This window comes from Xyrauchen texanus, chromosome 12, assembly GCF_025860055.1.
Source record: "Xyrauchen texanus isolate HMW12.3.18 chromosome 12, RBS_HiC_50CHRs, whole genome shotgun sequence".
NCBI lineage: Eukaryota > Metazoa > Chordata > Actinopteri > Cypriniformes > Catostomidae > Xyrauchen > Xyrauchen texanus.
The window spans coordinates 27,109,578-27,125,746 of record NC_068287.1 but is presented as its reverse complement, the minus strand read 5'-3'; the positions used below and the strand labels follow the sequence as shown (position 1 = coordinate 27,125,746).

The window sequence follows — 16,169 nt, the reverse complement described above, 5'->3', positions numbered from 1 at the left end:
GCAGCGAGTTTAAAAGAATCATTTTATTTATACTTCAGCCCTTGCAGCAGTGAGGGAGACACATTAACTCAGTGAGGGGGAAAAGCTCTGTCATTGGTGTAGTACTTATCCTCCAAGCTCTCATGACTGCGGCTCTGAGCCTGTTTGAAGATGACAGATCTGCAGTGATGTGCTGTTGTCTTCATTTTAGATTTACATACATTCATTCACCCTCAGTCTGAGTGATGCTTTGTGGATGCCTTTTTTATGTGCACAAAATAGCTAGCGCTGATGTATATTTACATTTATCAGATGCTTTTTGATTTGATCAGTTTTGTCTGTTTTCTGGGAATCAACCCCACGATTTTGCCATGCTCTACCAGCTCTGCAATACAGTATATAACCCAGTTGTTGTGTTAACTGAAAATATTCTGCAATTTACTGAACATTTATTGATGATTTAAAATGTCATTTTTATGGAAAATTAAAAAAAGATATCTGGTTTAATGTGTGTTCCTACTTTAAAAATGAATAAGGATGCTAATAGGGAAAACTTAGAAAAAAGTGCCTTTCTAAAAAACTGACAGGGAGAGAGATGTGATGATTTGATGAGAGATACAAAGTTTTGGCGAGGGGAACATTTCTTCATTAAATCGGATTATCAGATATCAAGATTGCAGTGTATGTTGTCTTTTTTTTCCATTACGATAGCAGAATAAAAAGAAAAAGCTGAGAATCTATAACACTAAAAGAGCTCTTGCCAAAGAATTTCTTGTGATATCAATGACAAATTGACAGTACAATATTTTACTGATGGATAAAAATAGGGCTTGACAGTTTACAATTTACATCCCAGTCCTTGTTCCTTCAATTTCCTTATTATCCCTTCCTCTCTTACTGTACTACAGGGTTATCTGTTTATCTCTGTGCTGGTGAACAGCAACAGTGAACTGATCAGGCTGATTAACAATGCCATCAAGAACGACCTGTCCAGCAGAAACCCCACCTTCATGTGTCTGGCACTGCACTGCATCGCTAATGTGGGCAGCAGAGAGATGGCTGAAGCCTTCGCTGGAGAGATTCCACGAATCCTTGTGGCTGGGTGAGAGCCTTGGGGGACCAGAAGGGTGGAGCAAGATTAAGGCAAAAAAGCAGGGTTTGAGGCAGAGGAATAATAAAGTGGTATGCTTTGGTAGCATAATGAAAAAGCCACATGGAAGGAACCGATTAGTGGGGTGGGAAAAATAGGAACTGAAAGGGAAATGTGTTTTTGTGATCTTCTGTTGAATAAAATTAAAAGTGTTCTTAAGAGTTCATTACTTATCTAATATCACTCAAGTAAGAGAGCTGTTGTACTGAATATTAGAGCCCGACCCATATGGGATTTTTGAGACCGATATCGATTTTAGAGGGGGAAAAATCACAGATTACGATATGGTGGCCAATGTAGTTTATTTTTGATCTGGAATGAAAACTGAACTTTTCTATGTGGATTGTTCACCGATTTTGCACTGATATGACTATGCAAAGCTACTCAGAAGGCTGCTTTCTTAAATATTGTTATCAAAGAATATTTGACTATTATTATTATACATTGTCAACAATTTCTAGAAATGAACACTGAGAAAATAAAGAATAAATACAAATAAATAGCTTAATAACATCAGTACTGTTTAGTATCAGTCAAATGCTGAATATATTATTACTGCCAGTCAATTATTGGCAGGTTGTAAAACAAGAATAATTTACACCTGCCGAGATAAGAGATAAACATCGGCAGCGGTGTTACACCATAACGGTGGAAAACCAAACATAAATATTACATTTTATAAATGCAATGACTGGAATTGTTCGGTTGATGGGGGTACCAAACTATGAATCCTGTACAAAACAGTTTGGGGAATACATGTTTACACAATAGCTTCCAATCAGCTGACAAGCAATGAAAGTAGCTACTTGGTTAGCTAGTTAGCTATAAGCTCGTTGTCACGGAGAGTAAAAGATGGACCAGCATTGCGTCTCACCAACTAGGTAACAGCGTCTCACCAACAGCGTAGTGTGAAATCAACACTCAACAGATACAATCCACCACCGCACCGTTGTCTGATGAGCTGCAAAAAGATGCTCTGTTGTTTACCTTTCAATCTGCTACATTACTTACTGCACTGACAAACTATAGCTGGCTAATAGAAAACAGACATGAGTGACATGGTTGTCAGGACAAGGTTAGCGTTATATTAGTTATATTGAAAAGCGAAGATTATGGGGTCAGTCTGTTTTTGTCAGTCTGTCCAATCAGACTGTGCTAATATCTCGTGATTTGTTTTGTTGCTATATATTTGCATTTAACTGACTAAATTAATATTGTGGTAGATGATCAATATATTTTGCTTGTGTTAATGACAGGGACACGATGGACAGTGTGAAGCAGTCTGCTGCTCTGTGTCTGCTCCGCCTGTATAAGACCTCCCCAGATCTGGTGCTCATGGGTGAATGGACCTCAAGAGTGGTCCATCTGCTCAACGACCAGCATATGGTAAGTCTTACATGGTGGAAACTACACTCATGATATTAATTAGGGCTGTCAATGAATAAAATGTTTTAATCGAATTATTTGCATGATGTGATGATTAATGAATCGCATATTAATATTTAAGAACAATGGCGCCCAAATAAATTTAATGTAGAATATAATAATTAAAAAAATTATAAATATTATAATTCAGATAATTCAAACATCTTACATCATATTGTTGCAATAGACAAGTAAAGCATTTAGACAATACAAAAAGTGGCTTTAAAATTCAAAATATTGTTTGTTTTATTCATAATTTTTATTCATTTAACCCTATTATTGGGCTACTTTCCTCTTCTCTATTTGTAATTGTTGGTCTATGTACTTGTGTGTCCGACAGCCACGTTTGGAGCCTCTCACTTTTGTTGCATCTCACTAGTTTTCAGCATTTCTAGTCAAAAGCACTGTGTTTTTAGGATGCTTTGTCAAGTTAAACGTAGTTTTAAACTTTTAAAAATGCATCTCGAAATCCCGCCGTTCTGTGGTGCTCTGTGTTTGTGCTGCCTCTTGATGGGTTGAGGTGCATTGCCTGTACATCTGGAGCACTGACTGCCCCAAACTGCATCAAGGTGGTACATCAAGCTTAAATTGCTCTGAAGGTAGGAACGTTCCTTATTATGGAATTTAATTACAGGTTGGGGGCATGATTAATTGCGTGAAATTTTTGGGTGTTTTATTTATATAATCAATCGGCCTACACTAACGTGTTACATGGTATGCCGGTTAATTAATTGAATTAATCACAATTATTCACATATATAAATATTTGCTTAGAAAGCCCCTCAAATAACAATAATTTAATAAGTAATGATTACATAATTATGAATAGTTATATTTAAACCATTCTAAATATATATATTATAAAAGTAATAATTCAGAACAAACCACACTCACCGACAGTAGACAACACAAGATGAGCTTGATGGAGCTCAAATCGGAACTCTGGGATCTCTAGATGTGAAGTTTCAAACTAGGGTTAACTGCCCCCTGAAGAAAACACTTGGTACTTCAATTGAGAGTAGAAATAATTGTTATTGTTTAGATTGATAGGACTGTCGATATAACACATTGGCTTCAAAAAAGACACTCAACAGAGACTGACACCTTATCAGTAGCTGAAGCCCTGCGACTGGCGTGAGCTAACTCCAAATCATCCGTCCTCTTCCTCCTCGACTTGTCGGCTGCTTTCGACACACTGAACCGCAAGATCCTCCTGTCCACACTTTATGACCTGGGCATCACAGGTACTGTGTTTGGATGGTTTGAGTCATACCTCATTGGCAGATCTTTCAAGGTCTCCTGATGAGAAGAGGTATCCAAGTCACACCTGCTGACCATGGGTGTTCCTCAAGGATCAGTGCTTGGACCCCTCCTCTTCTCGATGTACACAACATCACTTGGACCGATCATTGAGGCAAATGTCTTTTCCTACCACTGCTATGCATTTGATATGCAGCTCTACCTGTTGTTCCAACCTGATTACCCTACTGTCTCAGCTCGTATCTCTGCCTGCCTCTCTGACATTTCGGCCTTCAGCTCAACCTTGCCAAGACCAACCCATCTGTTGACCACAACATCATTATACACCATGGTTCATCTAAATTAACACCAACTAGAACATCTTGGAACCTGGGAGTGGTACACGACCAGCTTAATTTTACAGCACACATCTCATCTACTGCCCATTGTAGATTTGCTCTTTATAACTTTAGGAAAATAACATAAGGAAAACTTTACCTTTTCTGTCTGAATATACTGCACAGCTTCAGGTCCAAGCTCTGGTCATTTCAAGACTGGACTACTGTAATGCTTTGTTGGCTGTCCTCCCAGCTAACACAATTAAGCCAATCCAGATGGTCCGGAAAGTAGCAGCACGTCTGGTGTTCAATCGGCCAAAAAGGGCTCATGTCACTCCACTCTTGATTTCACTAGGGCTGTGCGATAGGACAATGTAATCGGATATTGAGGATGTCTTACAAAGAACCCGATGCCGATTGTGAACAGACAATGATAGACAATATCAGGAAATTGTACTTTGTATGACAAATTGCTTGCCATGTTCCTCATTTGTAAGTCACTTTGGATAAATACTGCTAAATGACTAAATGTATATGTAAATGACACAAAATTATGCACATTTTATGTACTGACATTTTTCTATTGAAAATGTCAGTTAAAGGACAGCTGGTTTCAGTGTGGTTATTGCCAGGTAATATTTCTGAACTCTCTTCTTTTAGGGTGTGGTTACTGCTGCAATCTCCCTGATCACCTGTCTCAGCCAGAAGAACCCAGATGAGTTCAAGACCTGTGTGTCACTTGCTGTGTCTCGTCTCAGCAGGGTGAGTCTGTATGTGTATGATATACAGGTCCTTCTCAAAAAATTAGCATATTGTGAGAAAGGTCATTATTTTCCATAATGTAATGATAAAAATTAAACTTTCATATATTTTAGATTCATTGCACACCAACTGAAATATTTCAGGTCTTTTATTGTTTTAATACTGATGATTTTGGCATACAGCTCATGAAAACCCCAAATTCCTATCTCAATAAATTAGCATATTTCATCCGACCAATAAAAGAAGTGTTTTAAATACCAAAAAAAAGTCAACCTTCAAATAATTATGTTCAGTTATGCACTCAATACTTGGTCGGGAATCCTTTTGCAGAAATGACTGCTTCAATGCGGCGTGGCATGGAGGCAATCAGCCTGTGGCACTGCTGAGGTGTTATGGAGGCCCAGGATGCTTCGATAGCAGCCTTAAGCTCATCCAGAGTGTTGGGTCTTGCGTCTCTCAACTTTCTCTTCACAATATCCCACAGATTCTCTATGGGGTTCCGGTCAGGAGAGTTGGCTGGTCAATTGAGCACAGTAATACCATGGTCAGTAAACCATTTACCAGTGGTTTTGGCACTGTGAGCAGGTGCCAGGTCGTGCTGATGAAATCTTCATCTCCATAAAGCTTTTCAGCAGATGGAAGCATGAAGTGCTCCAAAATCTCCTGATAGCTAGCTGCATTGACACTGCCCTTGATAAAACACAGTGGACCAACACCAGCAGCTGACATGGCACCCCAGACCATCACTGACTGTGGGTACTTGACACTGAACTTCAGACATTTTGGCATTTCCTTCTCCCCAGTCTTCCTCCAGACTCTGGCACCTTGATTTCCGAATGACATGCAAAATTTGCTTTCATCCGAAAAAAGTACTTTGGACCACTGAGCAACAGTCCAGTGCTGCTTCTCTGTAGCCCAGGTCAGGCGCTTCTGCCGCCGTTTCTGGTTCAAAAGTGGCTTGACCTGGGGAATGCGGGGATGTTTCTACACCAGACTCAGTCCACTGCTTCTGCAGGTCCCCCAAGGTTTGGAATCGGTCCTTCTCCACAATCTTCCTCAGGGTCCGGTCACCTCTTCTCGTTGTGCAGCGTTTTTTGCCACACTTTTTCTTTCCCACAGACTTCCCACTGAGGTGCCTTGATACAACACTCTGGGAACAGCCTATTTGTTCAGAAATTTCTTTCTGTGTCTTACCATCTTGCTTGAGGGTGTCAATGATGGCCTTCTGGACAGCAGTCAGGTCGGCAGTCTTACCCATGATTGCGGTTTTGAGTAATGAAACAGGCTGGGAGTTTTTAAAAGCCTCAGGAATCTTTTGCAGGTGTTTAGAGTTAATTAGTTGATTCAGATGATTAGGTTAATAGCTCGTTTAGAGACCCTTTTCATGATATGCTAATTTTTTGAGATAGGAATTTTGGGTTTTCATGAGCTGTATGCCAAAATCATCAGTATTAAAACAATAAAAGACCTGAAATATTTCAGTTGGTGTGCAATGAATCTAAAATATATGAAAGTTTAATTTTTATCATTACATTATGGAAAATAATGACCTTTATCACAATATGCTAATTTTTTGAGAAGGACCTGTAGACTCCGTAGCCTATAGACACATTTTCCAGATTAGGTAGGTTTATGCATTTACGGGAGTGGAATGAGTATTCTGACTTGACAGCAATGATTGATCATGAAAACAGTGATCGATAATGATCATGTATAACGTGACTTTTCACAAAATTTGAAATTCAGTGATGACAATACGAAATTGTTTCAAAGATGGGCCTTCTTTTAAATTTTGGTGAAACCATGCGGTCTGAATCATCACAGCAACAAGCTCCAGCACAGCACACCGTGACTTTCTGTCCAGGGCACAGACAATGCGCAACACTCCGGAGAAGTGCACGCACAATTATTCTATGGAAATTTCTTGAAGTGTGCATTTTATACCTTTTTGCAGCTCTAGTCTCATGTGACTTTTTCCTTTTCAGATTGTGTCCTCAGCCTCTACTGACTTGCAGGACTACACTTATTACTTCGTTCCAGCTCCTTGGCTTTCTTGCAAGCTGCTGCGACTGCTGCAGTGCTACCCACCACCTGAGGATGGCGCTGTGAAGGGACGGCTGGTGGAGTGTCTGGAGACCATCCTCAACAAAGCCCAAGAGCCACCCAAGTCCAAGAAGGTTCAGCACTCCAATGCCAAGAATGCCATCCTGTTTGAAGCCATTTCACTCATTATTCACTATGACAGGTGCACACAGCTCATTCAACAATTTTGTGAAAAATCTGTATTGCTTTTTTGGTCTTATGATGCAACAAACAAGCATTCCTGCATTAGTAAAAACTACACTTTCACACATAATCTAGCTGCCCACCTCTTGTTTGCTTTGAAATTGATATTAATGTATGGTGTTTGAGTTGGATTGACCTGGTATGACTTTCTAGTGGTTTTAGTGCTGATCTTAGTTCTTTGACTCTTTCTTTACAGTGAGCCGAATCTTCTTGTCCGTGCGTGCAATCAGCTGGGGCAGTTCTTACAGCACAGAGAGACTAACCTGCGCTACCTGGCCCTGGAAAGCATGTGCACCCTTGCCAGCTCAGAGTTTTCCCATGAGGCTGTCAAAACACACATAGAGACCGTCATCAATGCCCTGAAGGTAAATGCAGAGATTCTGCAATCTTGAGAGACAAGCTTAATTTATTTGCAAAATATAAAACTGCTCATATACAGCAGATCTATCCCTCACTTTTTTTATTTGTGATTATTGACATTTTATAACCATTTATTCAATTGTTTCGGCTGGCAGACTGAGAGGGATGTCAGTGTGCGCCAGAGAGCTGCAGACCTACTCTATGCCATGTGCGACCGCAGCAACGCCAAGCAGATTGTCGCCGAGATGTTGAGTTACCTGGAGACAGCTGACTACTCCATCAGAGAGGAGATGGTGTGTGTGTTTCTGTTCTCACAGTAATGGAGAATATGGAAATGTCAGGGAATAAAAAAAATAATTCAAGGCCTATAAAAGTTATAGTGTAAAACATGCTCAAAGCTATAGTGATGTCAGATTTGTTGTGAATCGTTCATTTAAGTTAATTCTTTTATAAATTAATTTATCTAAATTGTTCAGAAATTGGTCTGAATGATTCGTTAGTGATTTGTTCTGAATTTGAATGTTTTAAAAAAATCTTGTAGTACCCATAAACGACTGGAAAGATAATTGAATTTGATTGGTCAGAATGTGTGAATCCTGCTGAGAGAAAATCCATTGATCTCTGTATCATTCCAGTCACAGGTCACTGTGATAAATTTTGACTGCTGTGATATAGGTGTTGAAGGTGGCCATCCTGGCAGAGAAATACGCAGTAGACTACTCCTGGTATGTGGACACCATTCTGAACCTCATCCGCATTGCTGGGGATTACGTCAGTGAAGAAGTGTGGTATCGTGTAATCCAGATTGTCATCAATCGTGATGATGTACAGGGATATGCAGCCAAGACAGTCTTTGAAGTAAGTAATACCAGATATTTCAACCATTACTACTTGTCCAAAGGTCCAGAAAATCGATTTCCACCATCATTACCGGAACTCAGAAATTATATTTACTTTGAAAATGTATTGAATTTCAAATCACTAACTGTTTACTAAAAGACTAATCAGTAACTTAATCCAAATATCACAATATCAAAGCAACGTTATCTACTATTTGCTACTTGAATTATTTTAGAGCCATGTGCAATTAAATAAGCAAGAAAAAACATGTCAAGTAGATGACTTTCAGTATGGCAACAAAACAATGTTACCAAAACAAATGCCACTGTCACCAGTAAAATGTCAATGTAGAAAGAGAAAATAATGGCTAATAAGTTTCTATGCAAGATGCAGTCCGTGCTTCCCTATAGAACCATGCATGCCTATGCCACTTGATGATAGGATTTACTTCGTCTATGTTTTAAACATTTTTAATTTTTTTTACAAAATATATAAATAATTGGCTTATTATTGTTTTAATAACCACTTTTACATGCACTTAAGAAAATTGTTTATTCCAGGGTTTTTGCAGTAAGCGACATTCCGAAACGTCATGTGAACAGGAATGCCAATTTCCATATGCTGTTTAAGGGATTAAGAGAAAGTGGTTTAACACAAACTGGTTTCTCCCAGAGAACCTGGTTTAAAGGAATAATTCACCCAAAAATGAAAATTTGTTGACAATTTACTCACTCTCAGGCCATCCAAGATTTATCAGAGTTTCTTTCTTCATCGAAAAAGAATTTAATTTTTAGGATTTCATTTCAGGCATCCTCCTTTAAACAATGCACGTTAATGTACTTTTTTTGATGGTCCAAAATGCACATTAAGGGTGCATCAAAATAGAGGTGTGAATCTTCACTGGCCTCATGATTCGATTACAATTCAAAGGATAAATATTAGATTATAAAACGATTCACAATCCATCTTGTACTTCAATATCGATCTTTTTTTAGTTTCTTCAAAATTAATTTTTTTTTACTTTCTATTTTTTCCCTTTCAGCTTTTTATTTAACAGCTGTTTTAAAAATCAGAGTGAGTCATACTGTTGTTTGCAAAGCTACCTGGTGATGACAACCCCCCATACCCACCCCCCACCCCCCGAGACATAATCGGTTCCTGTGTAGAGACCGGCAAGCTTCTGGGGAAAATTTCGACTGCCCCTAACATTCCCGTATAGGCGCTCATACATTGGGGGAATCCTGGAGTTTTACGTAAAATGGAAACCCCACTATTGCAGTGGAATTTGCAAGAAAAAGTTAAGGTTTCAATAACAGCTGCAACTCTTGAAATAAAGTGAATCAACAGGGAATAAAATTGTGACGTCTTCCTTGGAGCCCATGTTTGTTACTTACACAAGTGTTCCGGGAGATTATGTTGCTGTGGAGAAAGCTGTTAACTTGGCCACGTGTATACTGGAGTAAAGTGTATGCCGCTAAAAAGTGTATGTAAACTGGAACACCGCTTTCTCGGAATAAGCTGCTTTCTAGTGTCCGTGCAAATGTAGTCAGTGTAACTAACTGAATAATTTAATTCAATACTTTATTTATTGTCTGTAGATTATGAACCGTAGTGGTGGGAAATTAACTGTTGTTTTGCCTTCAATGTGTTTTGCAAACTGTGTTTAATGCTTTCTTTATCTTTTAATTACCACAGGCTTTGCAGGCTCCAGCATGTCATGAGAATATGGTAAAAGTTGGAGGTTACATCTTGGGAGAGTTCGGTAACCTTATTGCCGGAGATCCTCGTTCCAGGTGAGTGTTCATTACATTAGAGTTGGGGTTTTAGATATTTTAATCTTGATACTATATTAATGATGTCCTTTTTATTTCTTGTCTTTTTCTCTTTTTTCCCCCCTCTCTATCTTGGCTATGATCTGACATTTCTGTCATATTACCCCTTGCTATTCATCCCATATGTGCCCTTCGATCTTACTAGTCCTCTGGTTCAGTTTAACCTTCTCCACTCTAAGTTTCACCTGTGTTCAGTTCCCACTCGTGCCCTGCTGCTTTCTGCCTATATTAAATTCATTAATCTGTTCCCGGAGACAAAAAGCACCATTCAGGAAGTGCTACGCTCTGACAGCCAGATCAGGAACAGCGATGTAGAGCTTCAGCAGAGAGCTGTTGAGTATCTCAAACTTTCCTCCATCGCCAGCACTGACGTATTGGTGAGATCACATGCATTTTCTCACACCCTTTACATGCACTGTCTTTGATATGTGTGGAACCATTCAATTGTGTGATCACGTGTAACCGTATCTTTCTGTGTGTGTTTAGGCCACAGTGCTGGAGGAGATGCCGCCATTCCCAGAGAGAGAATCATCCATCCTGGCCAAGCTGAAAAAGAAGAAAGGACCAGGAGCTGTGTCTGTGAATGAACTAGAAGAGGGAAAAAGAGAGGGAGGAGAACTCAACGGAGGGGGAGAGAGAGGAGGAGACAGCTCTGTCCTGGCTGGATCTAATGCTGTGAGACACAAAAACATGCCACTCCTAACCCACACATTCACTCACAACCAGTGTTGGGGAAGTTACTTAAAAATTGCAATCCACTACAAATTACTAAAAATGTATCTAAAATTGTAATTGGATTACTTATTACTTCATTGAAAATGTAATCACATTATTAATTACTTAGAACTTTCTGAAACCCTTTTCAGACCATCGAAAGAAACAAAGGGTCGATATATTTTCACAAATTCAAAATAATGTCCACATTTCTTGTTTATAGTTAAACACCAGTATACACTCAGGACCTCACATTTCTCCATCATAATGACTCATTACAGGGCCATAATGAATGTATTATACTGTACATTATCATATAATATATACTTAATATATTAGAAATAAGCATAACACAGGGTATGAGATCATTACACTCTACCAGCCAATTGTGGGTGCTTTTTTCAAAGTGGCAATGACATTGACATCCCAGATTGAAATTTTAAATTTGTTTGGTTGTTTAGTGGGATAGTGCAAACGCTTTTCATTGAACATGCATATGATACTTTTTTACATGTTTTTTTTTTGTATTGTTGAAAAACAATTTTGCCTTGTATGTGAACACTTTAATTTCATATAAACAAAAATGTTTCTCTTTCTCAGTCAACTCCATCTCCGTCTGCTGACCTTCTGGGGCTCCGCACAGCTCCTACGGTTGCCACCGGTGCTCCCAGTGCAGGCAGCTTATTGGTTGATGTTTTCTCAGAGGCAGGCATCAATGATGATGGCTTCCTAAGGTAAATAAGGATCTTGTTGATTATCATCCTGTTTTTAGTCACGTTAATTAACTGCAGTGAAGAACACTAATATTTTAACATATCCTGATGCTCAGAGGTTGTATCTGTCTGTCAGGCTTTCGGCTCTTGTATCGTTTCACTTTCTATCACTCGTTTTTTGTGTTCCTCTTTGTGTTTGTGTAATCTTGTGTCTTTTACCTTGCTGTGTATGTGACCTGTCTTTCTCTTTTCTTTCTTCTTTTTCTCTCTTTTCCCTCCCCTTTTCATCTCTCATTTTGGTGTGTATGCGCACATGTTTGTGTGTATGCGTGAATGTCTGTGTGTCTCACGTCCTTGCTTTTCATTGGACGATGGCAGAGATCTGGAACCTCCCACTGAATGCTCTGACTCCCTATTGGCTGAGGGTCCTGGTGACTCTGAGTAAGGGGCCAGTGGTAGACTACAGTGTCTATATACTACAACAACATATTGGCAGTCAAGTCAACATATAAACACTTAATTTTCTTGGTTCTTTATAGATGTTGTGAAAATGTGCTCTGTGCTGTTTGTGAATTTGGAGTAATTTATATTTTTAAACAGTGTTGTGTGGTGGCAATATGAATTGCTAACATTGGTGCTTGATTATTTGGCTGCGATATTTAATGCTAATACTAACCTCTGCCTTTTTTCTTTTTCTCTCCTCTGTTTTGCTTCCCTCCTTTGGCTTCACTCTGCACTTTCTTATTTTTACTGGTTCACTGCTGTTCCTAACATCCTTAATCCGTTTTAACCATCTTTGCCTTTTCACGCTTAACACTTTTCACCCCTCTTTACATCTCCTGGGGTCGCTCTTCTCTCTTTGCATCCCTTGCTTTTGGTGTCTCAGCTCTGCTCCCCCTTCTGCGGTCACTGAAGATCCTGCTCCTCTGCCCGAGTCAAACGAACTGCTCAACAAGTAAGAGCTCACTCACCCACTTCACTGTTTTCACTCTCTCACCCGATCATCTCCCAGCACCATCACCGGCAGTTTCTCAGAATGCTGAATAAATGACAAATAATGGACAAATACGTATAAACCAAAATGTAGATCTGATGGACCAATCTTTTTTTTTTTTTTTTCTTTTTAAAAAAAAAATGTTTACTGTCTAATATTTACTGTTAATCTTAGATTGTTTTCTTAAGGAAAAGTGTGTAAAATAACTGCTATTCACCCTCTATTTTAAGTGTCCGTATTAAACAGGTTCAACTAGTAAAATAATTCAAATGGATGCTACACCTACATATTCATATGATTATCAGCCAATCATGTGGCAGCAGTTCAATGCATGAAATCACACATATATGGGTCAGGAGCTTCCGTTAATGTTCACATAAACCATCAGAATGGGGAAAAATCTGTTTTGGGTTCCACTTGTGTCAACCAAGAACAGAAAGCTGAGGTTGCTGTGGGCCTACCATCTGTGTGCCTCAGCAGTAATCAAACTTAATCAGGATATGTTTTCCAGTCTTTAACTGTTCAGGTTTGGTGAGCCCCTGTGCCCACTGCAGCCTCCGCTTTCTGTTCTTGGCTGACAGAAATGGAACCTGACGTGGGCTTCTGCTGTTTTAGCCCATCTGCATCAAGGTTTGATGTGTTGTGCATTCTGAGATGTACAATTGTACAGGGTGGTTATCTGAGTTACCGTAGCCTTTCTGTTAGCTCGAACCAATCAGTGAAATGGTCCCGATCTGATTGGAAGAGATTGTGTCTCGATATAAGGGGAAGAGACTGAAACTGCACCCGGCTGATTCACAATCTGTCGCGGGCATTAATGGCAATTATTTCTCATGGGAAGTCACCAAAGGCTCGCTGAAATGTCGCTAAAATGAGCTAAATCACATGATGACATAATTTATTATGTAAGACGTCAAATTTACATATGTAAATTAATTGGCGTTAAGAGCTACGGCAATTCTATAAAGGTTTAGAACCATAGGTTTTTTTTTTTATTATTATTGAACTAATGATTTAACAATTAGTATTTAACTACTAACCATTGGGCTATCACTAAGTGAACTTCTCAAACATTCAGGCAGTGGGTGATTTCTATTTTTGATTTTTTTTAAATAATTTTTGTATTTAACCTAGGGCTGCACGATTATAGCAAAAATCATAATGGTCGATTATTGCTCTTGATAATGTAATCATGATTATAAATGTCGATTAAAAATTTGAATTACCATGATATCACAAAATAAGCAACCGTGCGGTTCTTCAGAGTAGCAGATTTCAATGGTGGTTACGAGCTACGCTCCATTTTCAAGCATTTTATTGTGTTTTATATTGTAATAATGTTTGTTATGGTAAGGCATATAAAAAACATTTTAAATGGATACCAATACCAGCTGCATGGCAAATGGGTCTTATAAGAGAAGACGCAATAACAATATGCTTTTCATGCCATATTCTTTGTTGGCCACACCTCCAAAACACACTTGGAACATTTAAGCCAAATTACTTTATTGCTATTTTGTGCAAATCAAATTCACATTGGCCTACTTATTAACATTACAAAACAAAACTGTTATTACATTTTTAATCAGATTGTACACAGAAATCGAGCAATGCGACAAACTCTCCCATTACAATGACTGCGGTCACTCACTGCAGGTTTACTCTGATTGAAATCTTCATTTCAACGCGAGCTCAGTGACGCTCCGCACAATGTTTTGCACACTCGTGAATGCTCTCATTTAAAAAAACTGTCTAATCAGCATAATAAATCAGTTAGTTACACTGCGTCTGTGCCTTGACTAGAACAGGATCGTTTAATTTTGTCGTTTTGCTCATTTGCAGTGTATTTAACATCTACGTTCAAAGCAAGCGGTGCAATATGCAATGAATCCAAAATAATTACAAAGTGCTTTTCGCTCTTGTTCTACAGATTCTTTTCAAGTGTCAGGTGACTAATCTTAGTGGCTCTGATTGGCCATTGCATTGAAATCATAGCTCAACGGACATGTTAGCGATTGGTTCGAATACTCAACCGCTGCAAAAACATGTTGTAAATAGAAACCATTTACGCAACGGGAGCAGACTTAATTTTAATGCTGTAAATCGTCAGTTTTCACTATTACATAATCGTGGCAGCCGTAATCATGATTAGGTTTTTTATTAATTGTGCAGCTGCAGCCCTAATTTAAACTGCATTATTGAACAATGACAAAGTCCAAAATTATCCTAGCAATAGCATCCAGGGGTAGGCAGTGGTGTAGTATTGGTGATTTATTTATTTGTTTATACATTTTATAATGCCTCTTTTGGAGCTGTTTTGGATATATGTAATGTATCTTTTTTTCCTTCATTTTTTATATATATATATATATATATATATATATACATTTTGTGTGATGCTGAACTATCAGTGTTTATTACTTGTGCCAGTGTTACTGTGTGTCACAATGACTTTTTGACAGTAACACCTCATCTGTTCATTTCACTTCTATACGTTATTATAGATCAGGGTTTCATATCCATTCCATTCTCTCTCTACCGCCCGGCTAGATAAATTCTCAATGCACTTCTATCGCTGTAAGCTGACCTTCCTTTTCTAAATGGAGAGCATGCACGTGAATTGAGGTTGAGATTCAATACATAAGCTCGTTGAACATCTGTATGCACACTTCTGATAGCATGCAGGTCAGTCATATTAATTGAAACACAGGGGGGTGCTAGAACACAGAGACATCATTCACGATAGAGCTGATGTTTTTTGTGTCGTCAGATGTGGAAGAATGTCGCTAAAGTAGACTACAATAGTCTCTCATTGTCGGTAGTTGCGAGATGGCTCTTTTACTCGCTAAGGGGGTCAAAAAGTCACAAGCAACAAAGTCTCCAATTTGGCAACACTGGTCGCAGGAATGCTCGTCCCTCGATTGCACGCACTTGCTGCAGCTAGATTATAACGTGATGGCTCACGACCTATTGACTCATAATATATGTGTCACTGTGCCTTTCTTATTGTGAAGAAAATTAGTAATATGCAGCTTTATTAAGAGAATTTATTTTTTGTGAGTTAAAGATGGATTGAAGTGAACAAAAAGGTGAGGGGCTCTTCACCCCATTATACACTGCAACAAAATAAGTTTGATTTAGTTTTGGCTTGTTTTCCAATATAAATATCTTAAACTCCTTTTAAAACAATGTACATTTACTTCAGCAACTATACTGCAGAAGAAAAAAATTGAGAATGTTGAATATAATATGAAAAATACAAATATTTAGAAATATATAAAAATCCTTTAAAAAAAGATGCATTACATGAGGCTACGTCAACATTAATCCGGATACATTTGAAAACTGTTTTTTTTTTTTTTTTTTTCATTTCAAAAAGCTCTCGGTCCACACTAACGTTTTCAAGCATTTTCCAAAAGTTGCTCGTCCACACTGAAATGTATGAAAATGCTTAAATCGTGTCACTGCACATGCAGAAAATCCCCACTGCGTGTACGGTCAAACTCAATTGTCCTCATGTTCCGTCGCCGAACACCA

The 16,169-nt window shown here is 38.6% G+C and overlaps 1 protein-coding gene across 3 annotated transcripts in view; it reads left to right on the top strand.

Moving 5' to 3' along the window:
• ap2a1 (adaptor related protein complex 2 subunit alpha 1) overlaps window positions 1-16,169 on the top strand; it is a 38,406-nt gene that overhangs the window by 14,463 nt on the left and 7,774 nt on the right. The window contains exons 3-15 of one of the 3 annotated variants that reach the window (XM_052139295.1): window positions 888-1,081; window positions 2,386-2,515; window positions 4,792-4,893; window positions 6,879-7,138; window positions 7,376-7,544; window positions 7,695-7,832; window positions 8,215-8,397; window positions 10,075-10,172; window positions 10,357-10,588; window positions 10,698-10,886; window positions 11,526-11,659; window positions 12,017-12,079; window positions 12,525-12,593. In XM_052139295.1, the coding sequence (XP_051995255.1) occupies window positions 888-1,081; window positions 2,386-2,515; window positions 4,792-4,893; window positions 6,879-7,138; window positions 7,376-7,544; window positions 7,695-7,832; window positions 8,215-8,397; window positions 10,075-10,172; window positions 10,357-10,588; window positions 10,698-10,886; window positions 11,526-11,659; window positions 12,017-12,079; window positions 12,525-12,593 (1,961 nt within the window). The remainder of the gene's footprint in view (window positions 1-887; window positions 1,082-2,385; window positions 2,516-4,791; window positions 4,894-6,878; window positions 7,139-7,375; window positions 7,545-7,694; window positions 7,833-8,214; window positions 8,398-10,074; window positions 10,173-10,356; window positions 10,589-10,697; window positions 10,887-11,525; window positions 11,660-12,016; window positions 12,080-12,524; window positions 12,594-16,169) is intronic. The other 2 variants (XM_052139296.1, XM_052139297.1) reach the window with 2 other exon arrangements.